Raw genomic sequence first — 13,713 nt, 5'->3', positions numbered from 1 at the left:
AAATGACGAATAATATAATTTAGAGCAACCTAGGGTTCGTGAAGATCCTTTTTTTTTAAAGGAAAAGAAAGCCTGTGAAAAAAATTAAAAAGAAAATTAAACAAAGGACACAGCTGTGCCAGTGACGACGCTTCTGCGCACCAAAAATTGCATCAGCTGCCTTTCCTCCATTGCGCACACGAAGACTATGTTATCACGAGAAGAACCCGGTGCGTCCGTATCACAAATGAAACCTGTAGCAACTGCCAGAGAACGTCAACCCAGCACGCGTCCGCCTACCTTCCTCATCCGCTGTGCTTCGCCTCGTTTCTCCTACCCCACTTCACTCAACGTAACCTCGACTTTCATCTAGGTTGCATTGCTTTGCCACGCGCCCAGTGCGCTCCTTAGTACTTTCGCTAGTTCGGAGCCTGCACCGATGACCTGTGAGGCGGCAGATGCTTGCTTGAACTCCCTAGTGAACTTCTTCCAGCAGCACGAAGGCACAGAATGATTTTTAAGGTCATTAGGTGAGATGGCATTGTTTGTGGCTGCTCGCCGATTTGCACACAAGTGTCAAACGTTTATCACGGACTGGATGAAACCAAGCAAGAGTATCACTTGAAGGCAGTTTTCTATTAGGTTCAGCTAAATAAATGAGTTTTATATCATTTTCCCCCCGTTTTAAGTCTACTTCATTTACCATTTTGAAGTAAGGTATTTGTATGCAACTGGTCATGTTGCCAAGTATTCTTCTGTTAAGACGAACAAATTTTCATGGTCCCTTCAACTTTGTCTCTATGTATACACTATGTATACACTCTGTGTCCTCTTTAGCCCTAATCTCCCCCTTATTCTTCAAGATCATGCCGCGAGTGCTTCTTGGAATCTTGCACGCTTCTGCGACATCCAACTTCTCACATGTCTGACTCTATTATTTCGAGCTTCACGGCGAAAGGCAAATTCTGCCACTTCGTCACGGCAACACTGTGGGAGAATGCCCACAAGGCGCAAACACCATGAACCAGAAAAGCAGCGAGACAACTCGCATTTGCGCCACCTTGCACAACAAGGGCACAAAAGCCTCTGATTGGCTGTCTGAGCAAGTGCCGCCGGTGGGCCAGGATAATATTTTGCAAGGGGGTGTCAATGGCTTGCATGACGCGTCGTGGCGCACAGTCACGGTAGGAAGAGCGGCTCGATGGAGCCGCACCACCGGTTTCGCCACCGCCGCGAGGGAAAGCAAACTTCTGGGGGCACTTTTGCGCCGCTTGGCGTCTAGTACATCAGGAGTCGCTGCTATTTTTGTTTGATGTAAGTGCAACTTGTGCTATATATACTCCTTCTAACTGTACCGTGTTCAGAAATTGTTCGATATACAGAATAATTCTATGTAAATTGGCCCAATATAGTTGGGTTCGACTGTGTGACAATTTTTCCTTGTCATGAATTTTGTTTACCTGGCAGGCTTCCGAACTGATTTACTGTAACCTAATAGTGTTCCTCAAAGTCAAATAAAGAACACCTTTTCTTAATCTGCCTTCTTAATCTGCCTGTATCTCACTCATATTGACCTTTACCAAGCTGCGCCAAGACACATATTTGCTGCACTGAAATGGACAGTTCATGCTTCAGACTTGCTCTAAAGTGCCAAATTTTCTGCTCTGAGAGCTGCTTCAAAGTTTCCGTAGCCGCTTTCATCCCTGAACTGGTAAAAAAGAAGTGTCGCTTTATTGGGTCATTTTTTTTGCTCTCGATCGGGAATGGTGGCGCCGGGAAATAGTACATAACTGGGTCGTATCAACAAGGTTCTGCTGTATTTCATGGAAGTAGGAAGCGTGTCATGCGTGACAGACGATAAATGTTTCATCTATGTATCTTGAACACCTTCCATCCATAAAGCAAAACTGAAAACGCACCCTTAAGAACTCGATTGCTACTGAATGTAGTGCATAAGCCTTGAGAACTTCAAGGCGAGTTGACTCCAGCAAAGTGGCATTTCTGCTCCCTCCCTGGTTGTGCCACTTGGAGAACTGTTACGCTGCATTGTGCACTGATGGCAACTGATCCTCTGTGCTTGTACGCAGGTGCGGTTTGTGCAGTTCTGTGCCCCCCGGGGCGACTCGCTGGTGACTGGCATCACCAACGTGGACCCGGGTGCCCCCGGGGGCAGCGGGCCCCGCGTCTTGGACCCCCTGCTGGGGCCGCAGGTGGGGGCACTGCGTGTCCCTGCTGCGGCAGTGGACACCGGGTCGAGCCAGCGGCGCAGCATCCTGACTCGGCTCATGTCCATGTATCAGCACCTGGAAGGGCTTGAGGAGGTGAGGCACAGGAGTGCTTGTCACTTGGTGGCATTCTCTTACATGCAGCCGTGACCAAGTCTATTTAAAGCTTCCCAGTTGCCCGGAACCTTTCTCCTTTCTGCAATGTAGACACACCGACAAATAAGGTGAAGTGTTCTAAAGTGGAGGCTGTTTGCTGGCCAGGCCATTTGTGAACCAGTGTACTGCCTTCTGTGTAATCTCCAACTCGATTGTCGATGATACTGCTGCAGCACCAAAAGTGCGAGTGAGGGCTTCGCTCGTCTTGCGGAAATTGCGGGTCTCACTGCATCTGTTTATGCCTAGTCAAGCTTTACTTCTAGCATATATTGAATATAAGCCTCCTGCTTGAACTTTTATTTTTACGATTGTTCAATCTCAACTGTGCTGTTCTATCGGGAGATTTGGGGCTCCCATGACAATGAATCGGCAGTTGAAAGTTGCGATTTGGTGCGAAGGTGTCATACTTGGACATACTCAAGCTTTTTGCCTCTAGCCGTAGCAACAAAAGCGACTACTTGCGAAACTGATAAACTGCCTCAATGAAGAAAGTAAGACTTATGTAGTGGGAATCTAAGGATGGTCGCAGCTTCAGCCGAGATAGCCTCGTTACACATGCGGTTCATGTGTGCAAAAGCTGGGCAAGACATTAAATAACATGAGAAATTTGCCATCAACGCTGTGAAGAATCCAAACGACAAACAGTTACACAAAATCGCTCATAAAAAAATTTCGCCGACTATTGCAATACTCCCTAATGCGAAATTTGAGCACAGCTATATACGTGTTTTCATTTCGTGATGTATTGGCTGGCGCAGACAATCTGTCTCGTGCGGCACATTGCAAATGGAGCTAAGTGTGGTGCAACTGCCTCACTAATCGGAAGATTGTGAGAGGCAGCTCGTGGGTGACACATGGGCACGGTTCACAGCAGACACCGCAGACAGACCTCCACTTGTGCAGCACTTTGTTTCCATATGTGGTATTGGTGGCATCATCGGTGAACAGACAACGCATGCTACTCTTGCGGCATCTTGTAGCCATCGTCGCCGCAAAGCCTGTCTTGTGCAGCAATACGCTTCTCACGCTTTCGCCACACCCTCCTCCTCCACTTTCCTCCTTGCGCTCTCTTTGCTGTTGCTGTCTTTCATCCGCACTCCGCGTTGGCTCTTTCATCCTTTGCTGTGCTCATTTGCTCGGTTACAAGGATGCTGATGCTCGCTGCAGGATCAGGTGCCTAAGAGCTGCGCTGTAAAATAATCATACAGCATAGATAGTTTCTAATGTTAGTCGCTGAAGTTGCAAATTTCTGCATTGCAGTCTACTTATAACTATACTATATATAATGATGAATCAACTCAAGTGTATCAACCTATGCATTATGGCTATGAGAAAAAGGTAAAAACGGTATGTTATAACCGAATGTCAAATACAACAATCAAAATGTTGCCTTCTGGGTGGCGTTCTGCATGCAGACTGAGGTTGACATTTGCATTGCTGATTCCCCTTTGAATGAACGATGCCGAGATGGAGCGAAAAGTTTGCCTACTTAAGTTCGTATCTACCACCATTACCGCACAGGGTGTTCCACTCGTGCACCTATTACAAGAGCCACAGAGAGCATAGTGAGTTGTGCAGCGCACCACAATATGGTGCCAGCTGCTTTGTGTCTATGTTGCCCGCAATCTACCTCTACATGCGTCCAGAGCAGAGAGAAAATTGCGCAGATCTCATGCGCTGTGGGAATTGACGTTATGTGAAGCAGTTTGCAGGCATCAGGTTATGTAGCATTGTTTGTGGTTCTGCAAAATGTTACCAGCATGACAAAATGGGTTTGTGTGAATCGAGTATTTATGTGTGTGATGCGAGTACAGTGAACTAGAATTAACACGACTACGTGTGCGTATCGCGCCAGCACTAAGACGACGACTTTAACAATGGTTGCATTGTTTCTAAGAATGATCTAATTGATGTGAACGAGCGGCATAGAGGTGTGAGATGGGTAAGGAAAACAGAAAGTAAATGCTCACTGACACCAGCACATGGTATCATTTGGAGGACACAAACGGGTGACCTTCCGGCGATACTGCAGCACAGCCTGAAGCCCATATCCTTTTATACCAATTTGGATGAGTGCCGTGGGGCAGCTGCTTGCCTTGACCACGCCATGATAACGTTGTGATTGTAGAATTCGATGCCGCATTGTCATGCTCGGACACTATGTGCACCCGGACAGAGCACACCTCGATGTTTGATTAAGCGGTCTGGTAATGACGAGAAAGGCTGTGAAAGTCCGGTAGGGACTTTGGAAGGAACAAGGAGCCGGTGCGTTGCTGTCCGGCGCTCGGAAATCATGCTCGTTGGAGACTTACTTTCCAATCGCTGTTAGAATATATGCAACCACCACCATCTGGTGCTCTGCTGCTGAGATGCTGGGATTGTCTGACGCATCACCTGGCTTGAGTGCAGATGGCAGGAGAATTGGAGGTGAGAGTCGGATTACAAAGCTGGAATGACGATGCAACGACCATCACAAACGACATCACGAACATGAGCATATCAGTCGTTATATATAGTCATAGGAGTCTGTCGAAGTGACTGTCATCTTATTCACTGTTTTCGTAGACATCTGCATCCCCGGCTTCCAAGGCATCAGCATCATGGGCAAAGCTGCTGTGTCGGAGGCAGTCCACAATCACTGTGGGTGGCATGCGGCTCCACACATGCGTCACCATGTGCACTGCACTGAGGAGAGTTACATCGTAGTTTTTCCCTGCCTCCATACAGAGCTACATGCACTCAAGCACTTGTCTTCTGTATCGGCTCTTCACATACTGAAGAATTCCCTGATCCAAAGACTGCAGGGAAGCAGTCGTGTTCGTAGGCAAAACATGCCACTGTGTTTGTCAGCCCCGACACATTGTTGTGCGCACTGCAGTTATCTAAAACAGTAACAGTCGACTCCGGTTATTACGAAGTTCACGGGGACTATGAAAAACTTAGAATTAAATTAACTTCAATTTACCCACAAAGAACAAGAATGGACACATTTATTAGTTTGAAAGCTCACTGTTTATGACAAAGGAAATGGTAATTGCCATCTGCTCCTGCTTGGAGAATCTTGCTGCGTAAAATAAGTTCTGGAGACTGTACATGTGTCTGAGTGCTTCGTCTGTATTGTTCTCTGCAGTGAAAAACCATTGCGTGAGGGAAGGCCCACAGCTACATCAGCAGGCTGCGATTGTACCTCATTTTCAATGTCGCTGTCGATGTCACTTTCATTACTAGCCTCGTGGGGCCGAACTATCTTGACGACTTCAATTTTCGTCAGTGCACTGCATGCCTCGACTGCGCTGTCCACAGCAACATACTCTTCAAAATGGACGTCGCTGAGAGCTGTTCCAAGATCATTGCCGTCAAGCTCACTTGTCTGTGCTTCCCCTGTTGGACAAGACGAATAATCGCCTGAAGCATTTGCAATGGAATCACAGGCGTGAAGCAGTTGGCAATGGTTTCTTGTTTAACGCGACTCCAAGCTCGTGCTAGCACGTGGATGGCACCGAGAAGGCTCACCTCGTACCGAGTGGAGTTGTCCATGCACATCATCTGCTCGAGAAGATGCTTTCTGTACAACACCTTTACATATTCTATAATTCCATGGTCCATGGGCTGCAACACCGATGTCGTGTTGGCTGGCAAGTAAGCGAGGTGGATGGCACCCAAGGCTGGCACATTCATATGGACACTGCACTGGTCGACAAGAAACAATACTTTACGGTTTGATGACATGAACTTGCGATCCAGTTTTTGTAGCCAGTCTTTAAAAATGCACAATGTCATTATGCCTTCCTGTTAGCTGTGTAGTCCACAGGAAGTGTTTTGATGCCTTTAAAACATCTACGCTTAGTGGCCTTTCTGATCACCAGCAGGTGACATCTCTCAGAGCCAGTCATGTTGGCCGAAATCAAAACAGAGACCCCATTTTTACTACGCTTTCCTGCTGCACAATCATTGTCCATGAATGTCAATCTTCTCTGATAACATCCGATAACATGTTGAATTGATCGTCCTGAAATGCACCCACTATCGAGTGCTTGTTCTTGATACAGTTTGACAGGGTGTTAGGCTTTATGCCATATTTCTGCGCAGTGTCTTGTTTTCCGGTGCTTCCGTTCTCAACTTCTTTCAAAATCTTGACTTTCATCGCCAAATCAAGTATGCGGTGGGATCCACGAGTTGTCGTCATCAAGAGCGCAGCCAAAATGTGACATGGAAACACCAGTGGAACGAACCCAACGTGCTTGTGAACCAACTCAACGTAAGACACAGAGACAAAGATGCCAACGGGCTGCTTATGCCGTGCTTGATTGCTTAATCTTGTGACTTCAGGAGCTGTGGTGCTGAGGTCAGCTGCAATGCCGACGATACCACTGTGACACACAAAGATGCTTTTGCAGTCAATTTAATCTTGACGCTCCGTGAGTGGTGGCGCTGTGGTCAGCTCCGACGGCGACTATGCTACAGTCAAATTCCGAGCAAGCGCCCCTACCCATGCACGCCCTGCACTTTCGAGTGATCTTAAATAGGTGCCAACTACCGAGCAAGCGCCCCCCCCTCCCCGCCTTCTTCACTCTGTTCACCGATTCATGCATTCCCACTGGGCCTCTTGGCTACAGTATCTTTGTCAACTTTTTGCGAAATTACACATTAAATTACATAAAATGGCGATTTACTAAGAAATAAATTTATTGTTTAGCCACACTTCTGCAGAAGGCATCTGCATAGCCATAGCTTTCGTTAGTCGCCATTTTGGTCAAATGCGCGAAGTGTTACTTGTGAATTGCACATTGTGCCATTTTGTGTCAATCCGTTGTGCGACGCATCAGCGGGCGACGCATCCGCGGGCGGCGCATAGCTCTGCCCAAAACCAGCGTCCCTGCATGGACGCCTGGAATGACTTCGTAAATAAAGTGAACACAAACGTGTTTGCATAGCTCTCTTGTTTTAAACAGAAGATGCCAATATAAACACGACTATGCGAGCAGCGTAGACGTGTTTCCGCAAGGCCACGTTCGCAGTGTCGGCTGCATTGACAGCTGCCAGTGACTAGAAGCCGGGGAGGCCTAGATTGCTGGGCCGTTGAATCGGAGAGCGGTGGCACTTGTGACACGACTGCATGCAGTTCATAATAAAGTGCCTCTGTTGGTCAGCACGACAGGTACGCAATTATGTCGAGCTTAAATTGCAATACATTTGATTTTCGCTGACGGAGAGAACAAGCAAGCTAGGTGAGCCTGCGTTTGCTGGGACACAGTATAGGCCTAGTTCGCTCGCCACTGGATCTGTGGCCGACAGCCCTTGAATTTTGATCCACGCCGCCGCACCCCCCTCTCCCCTCCCGCAAACTTTCTTGGATAATCTTTCACCGGGGGGGGGGGGGGGGTGATTTCCCAGAATGTTACGGTAGTGCAGTACACAAAGCTGTTTTTGCACTTTAAAAATAGCAAAGTTATCAAACGTTACGAATGCCTTGAGGCTTTTGATTGACATAACTACTAATTAAATGATACTTCAGACATTTAACTTCCAAAACTGAGCCCTTGACAAGTGGCTGACTACTTGGAGGCCCCTGTGCTTCCACGGTCAGAAAACCCTTTGGAGTGGTGGAAGAGCCATGGCAGCTGGCTCTTCCACCATTCCAAGCGTTGGCTAAGGTGGCACAAAAGTTGCTCTCGATTCCTGCCACACAGGCAAGGAGTGAGAGGCTGTTTTCAGCAGCAGGAAATGTTATTAACAGCCAGCGGGAACTACTGCTCCCAGACCACGTGAAGCAGCTGATATTTTTGCAAGAAGACCTATGAATGCAGGAAAGAAAAGTGGCATGCGATTTCTGAATAAAAATTCAATAGTTTTCAGTTTCACAACATGCTGTGTGTACATAAGTTCCAATTCTTAAAAAAATTGTGTAGGTTAGTCGCGTCATAATAAAAATGCTCATTTTGTTTATAATATGTGATTCAGTCAAATCTCGATATAGCGAATCGCACGGCACTACCGAAAATCGTTTATATTGAAAGGTCGTTATATTGAAAGCGCCAAGATTAACCATTCCGCCCATCAACCCATCAGTTCATTAGTTGTCACCATTTGAGCTATCCACAAAATTGTCGCTGTTGGTTCTCAGCCCGTGCTGTTGCTACGTTCCATAGATTCCGCTGCCACGCACCACCGAAGCACTGTATGGTAACAGTGGCACTTGCAAAGCAGACGCTGACGCTGTGAAAACTACTGACAAAAAGGAAGCCTCCATGTCACATCCAAAGCGCAATGTTTCTTGTTGCTTGTTTGTTTTTTTACATTCCTTGCACTGGACACTAAAACTGTCTCACTCGAGGCGGACACCTGCACTATTCCGAAGCGCAAGCGTGCATAGACAACATTGTCCATGTGGCATCCCCGCGAGTATGGAGGTTACATGTCTCCACGCGCACAGCTAGTACAGCCACAGAAAGAAGCGCGAAAGAGGCAAGTGTAGAAAGGAGGGTGAAAGAAGGAAGAGATGCACCTCCGCTATAAATAAGAAAAGTTCTCCCACATTTTTTTATTGAGCACCATCTCAGGTTTTCCGAACCTGTGCACCGCGGCATTTGCTTTCTTTGCCTTGTCTGCTTGCGTACTGTTTCAGCTGCCATGAAGGATGCACAGAAATCTAAATTAAATCCCCAGATTTTTTAATATTAGATTGTAGTACTGAGGCATTGTTAACATGACATGGAAACTGAATAACGATGGTTATTCTGAAAAGTTCAGTATTATGAAGCTCATAACACTGAAATATTCCATTGAAACCATAACAAGTCAGCAGGGGGATTGGCAATCGTGCATTGCAGGCGCGCTAGGCCAATCATGTGACTCGAAACTGAACGAAAACTGATCACGCGTTTTCAACAACAATCTCCGATCGTGCCCCAAATCACTATTCGCCCATCCCTAGACGTAAGCAACAGGAAGGGTCATAATCGCACCCCTAGCGATAATTATCTTGTCTATGCTACCTCGACGACGTCATCGTCTTCTCGCCCACGTTCGACACTCACCTTGAGCGTCTTAACAGCTATACTTGACGTATTTCGAAAGCCGAACCTGCAACTTAACTCGTCCAACTGTCGTTTCGGCCGCCGCCAAATTACTGTCCTGGGCCACCTCGTTGACGCTTCCGGAGTACAGCCTGATCCCGACACAACTCGTGCTGTGCGAGACTTTCCGGTTCCGAAGACAGCCGCAGACATTCGAAGTTTTGTCGGGCTATGCTCATACTTTCGTTGTTTTATTCAAGATTTTGCGGCAATTGCTAGACCCCTGACTAATCTATTGAAGAAAGGCGTACAATTCTTGTGGGGCACTGAAGAAGCCGCCGCCTTCTCTCGTCTCGTCACTCTTCTCTCCTCACCACCCATTCTCGCCCACTTCGACCCTGATGCCCCTACAGAATTGCGTACAGATGCCAGCGGTCATGGCGTAGGTGCCGTCTTAGCCCAGCGTCAGTGTGGCCAGGATCGTGTTATTGCTTATGCAAGCCGCCTCCTCACACCATCGGAGCGAAACTATTCCATTACGGAACGAGAATGCCTTGCTGTAGTCTGGGCGGTTGCGAAGTTCCGTCCTTACCTTTACGGTCGCCCTTTTTCCGTAGTCACTGACCATCATGCTCTCTGCTGGCTCTCATCGCTAAAAGATCCTACAGGCCGGCTTGGTCGATGGGCTTTGAGGCTACAAGAATTTTCATATTCCGTGGTCTACAAGTCTGGCCGCTTGCACCAAGACGCTGACAGCTTGTCGCGTTACCCTGTTGACGACCCTGACTCCTCCAATATTACCAGTGCTGCTTGTGTATTCTCTGTGTCGCAGCTGCTATATTTCGCCGACGAGCAACGTCGTGACGCCTACATCAGAGCACTCATCGACCGTTTTGAACACTCTCCGGCCGACGCCACTCTACGCCTCTTCGTCCTCCACGACGGTACTCTGTACCGTCGTAACCTTCATCCGGACGGCTCTGAGTTCCTACTTGTCATACCTAAGCACCTCTGCTCAACCGTTCTACAAGAACTTCACGACGCACCAACAGCAGGACACCTCGGCGTATCTCGAACCTATGACCGTGTACGTCGCCGTTTTTTCTGGCCGGGCCTTGCCCGTTCCGTACGACGTTACGTCGCCGCTTGTGAACTTTGCCAACGACGCAAGAAGCCTTCCCAGCTCCTTGCTGGTTACCTGCAGCCGCTCGACATCCCCGCCGAGCCCTTCCATCGTGTCGGCTTAGACCTTCTCGGCCCATTTCCGGAATCTACATCAGGAAACAAGTGGGTTGCAGTCGCGGTGGACTACACGACCCGCTATGCCCTAACCCGCGCTATTCCGACCAGTTGCGCAACTGATGTTGCGAACTTCCTCCTGCATGATATCATTTTGATTCATGGTGCCCCGCGTCAATTGCTAACAGACCGTGGCCGTTCGTTCTTAGCCAAAGTCATTGACGACATCATGCGTGCCTGCTCAATACAGCATAAATTTACCACCTCCTACCACCCTCAAACGAACGGCCTCACTGAGCGTTTGAACCGCACCCTTACAGACATGCTATCCAAATACGTTTCAGATGACCACCGTGACTGGGACCAGGCTCTACCTTACATTACCTTTGCGTATAACTCTTCCCGTCTCGAAACTGCTGGCTTTTCGCCTTTTTACCTCTTGTATGGCCGTGAACCGACGCTACCACTGGACACTGTGCTTCCGTCCACCACAGCTTCAACTAGCGCTTATGCCCGTGACGCTATCGCCCATGCTGACCATGCTCGCCAACTTGCGCGCACTCGTCTACAAGTCTCTCAAGGCAAACAGAAGCAACGCTACGACCTCTGTCACCGTGATGTCCATTTTGTGCCCGGCACCCTCGTGTTGCTTTGGTCACCATCACGTAAAGTTGGGCTATGTGAAAAGCTGCTTTCCTGCTACACAGGCCCATATCGCGCGCTTCGCCAAGTAACCGATGCCACCTACGAAATCGCTCTAGCCACGCCCACTACGTCCTCCACTGTGACAGCCAGTGACATTGTCCACGTCGCCCGACTCAAACCGTACAACTCTCCACGTGCCTTGGATATTTAACAGCACCGTGACGGCGCTTTTGCCGCCGGGGGGTAGTATTACGATATCATCGAGTGATGCTGAAGGTACGAGCCGCCGCGAGAACGACGACGAAGTGTGTCTGTGCCTTTTGGCCGCGAGCGAGTGTCGGCCTGGCGATCTGGCTCCAGTGTAAATAACCTGTATATAGCTTCTTTATTCTGTGTCTTTCCACACGTAACAATAGCAAATCTTGAAACTATACTTCTTTGCACCAGAAGCGGCTGCAAGACTGAAAATGCGTTGTGGCAACCATGTTTTAAACATTACAGGTGCCAGTGTCTATGCAAGATTTTTAAAGGTGTTTGCAACTGCATGCCAGGGAGAGTAGAATGTGTGATGTCATACAATTTCCACGGGAACGTTTAGGGAGAAGTCATAGTGGTGCAAGGACAGCATGCAGCACGTTTATTGTACTGAAACCGGCTACATTGCTTCAGCTAGGAGAAAGCATGCAGGTGTGCGGCGCAAATTATCAAAGAATGTCACCTAGTCACTACGGTAAATTACAATACGATAATATGTGACAATGTTTGTTAATGCATTAGCATTCTTAGGGCACTTGACACACTTTCTGGGGACTAAGTATGTTTTGTATCTATATATCTAAGCATTTTCTCGCCAACCTGGGTCGCTGTGTTGTTCATGGTCGAATGGTTAGGAGATTGGGCTGCTGTGCTGGGGGAACAGGGTTCGAAGCCAACCGTCAGACCAACCTGAATCACTGAATATGTGGCAGTGTGTACATATGTGCTGCTCTTCAACAAACCTCTTTCACGCCGACATGGGTCACGTTAAATGCAGGACTGGGTAAGCACCGCTCTTTATGAAACTCTTTGACACTGACTTGGAGTACTGGGTACACGTGCCAGTAGGTGTGTGCCATTCTTCAATGAGCGCCTTTGACGCTGACTCGGGTGACCAGGTATGCACCACAGGGAATTTGCTGCTCTACAGGGACGAAAAAGATCCCTCATGTTTCTCCCATGCCGAGCGTAATCAAGCCCACATCACAAGGATTCCTCGAGCACATCAACCAGACACCTTAGCAGGCTGCACCACAAATGCACTTAGCATGGGCCACTTTTCAATAAAAGTCTTTCTCTCGCAAATGCTCCAGAGGGCTGCGCCATGAATGCATTGGTTATGCGGCGCCGCTCAATGAACCTCTCGCCAACTTGGGTCTCCGAGTATTTTCCACTGAGTGTGCGGCAAGCTAGGGAATTTCTCACCATTCGCACACGCTCCGTGCATTTCGGAGGGCAAGCACAACCTTCATGACGGCACCCCTAGGTGATGCCAAGTGTTCTTTGGAAAGCACGAAAGAGGAGTCCCACTGCAGTACACGGCTCGTACAATTGAACCTCGCAATAACAAAATCAGCAGGGAATGCGAAAAAATACGCTTTCGCGGGAATTTCGTAGTGTGAAATGAGATAGCATGAATAGGTAATGCATCGCAGAACAAAACTTTAGTGTCAAAATTCCATTAGCCTACTTTGGCAAGCTTGCTCGAGGTTATAGAACCGCATTGCCGACAGTACAAAGTGCACCACACGTGTCGGTCAGCAGTGGCAGCACTGTCAGGGAGCAGTATTCTCATTCAATTGCTTTCTGAGATGTGATCACTTGTGAGATCTTGAGTAACTCGGCACCGGACGCAGGGCAGCAGCGGTCCACACATGCAGCAGCATTTCTCCAATGCACGCTGTCGCTCATAGGTGCCCACAAGTCCGGCACTGATCAGCAGTGATAGTACTTCGTATACCCGAAGGCTATTGATTGAGATAACGGCCTCTTCACACACAGCTACATCCGGTGCTGAATCCGCACGCTGTGCCTGTTGGGTGACACCAAAACCAGCGTTCTTGAAGCAAGGAATGCCTATTCCTGGATGTTCACTCAACCTTGGCCCGATGCATGGCGCTCCATGCTGTGACTGCCATCTCAAGAGTCATGAACAATTACGCGTTGGTGGCACATGGATTTCCCTTTTTTTTTTTTTTGCCTCATTTTTCTCATCGAGGCACACGTTAAGCACTGCACTAGGTCTGCAAAAACGGTTGTCACTTGTCAGTAGCAACATGCCGCCGCTTCAAGCGGGCGATCAACAAATCGCATGATGTGTTTCCAGCACAATTGCTTTTGGCACTTGGGTGTTTTTACAGTACAATGAAACCTCGTTAAACCATAGTTGGCCGGAGCTCGGAAAAACTACGTACTAA

The 13,713-nt window shown here is 48.2% G+C and overlaps 1 protein-coding gene across 3 annotated transcripts in view; it reads left to right on the top strand.

The window, feature by feature from the left end:
* The window catches only part of LOC126540579 (activating molecule in BECN1-regulated autophagy protein 1-like), a 150,369-nt gene that overhangs the window by 40,195 nt on the left and 96,461 nt on the right, over positions 1 to 13,713 (top strand). For all 3 annotated transcript variants that reach the window (XM_055076136.2, XM_050187417.3, XM_055076135.2), the window contains exon 6: positions 2,067 to 2,300. In XM_055076136.2, the coding sequence (XP_054932111.1) occupies positions 2,067 to 2,300 (234 nt within the window). The remainder of the gene's footprint in view (positions 1 to 2,066; positions 2,301 to 13,713) is intronic.

Source organism: Dermacentor andersoni, chromosome 2 (genome assembly GCF_023375885.2).
Source record: "Dermacentor andersoni chromosome 2, qqDerAnde1_hic_scaffold, whole genome shotgun sequence".
Taxonomy (NCBI): Eukaryota; Metazoa; Arthropoda; class Arachnida; order Ixodida; family Ixodidae; genus Dermacentor; species Dermacentor andersoni.
Note: the sequence above shows the minus strand (reverse complement) of the source record. Positions and strands in the feature narration are given on the sequence as shown.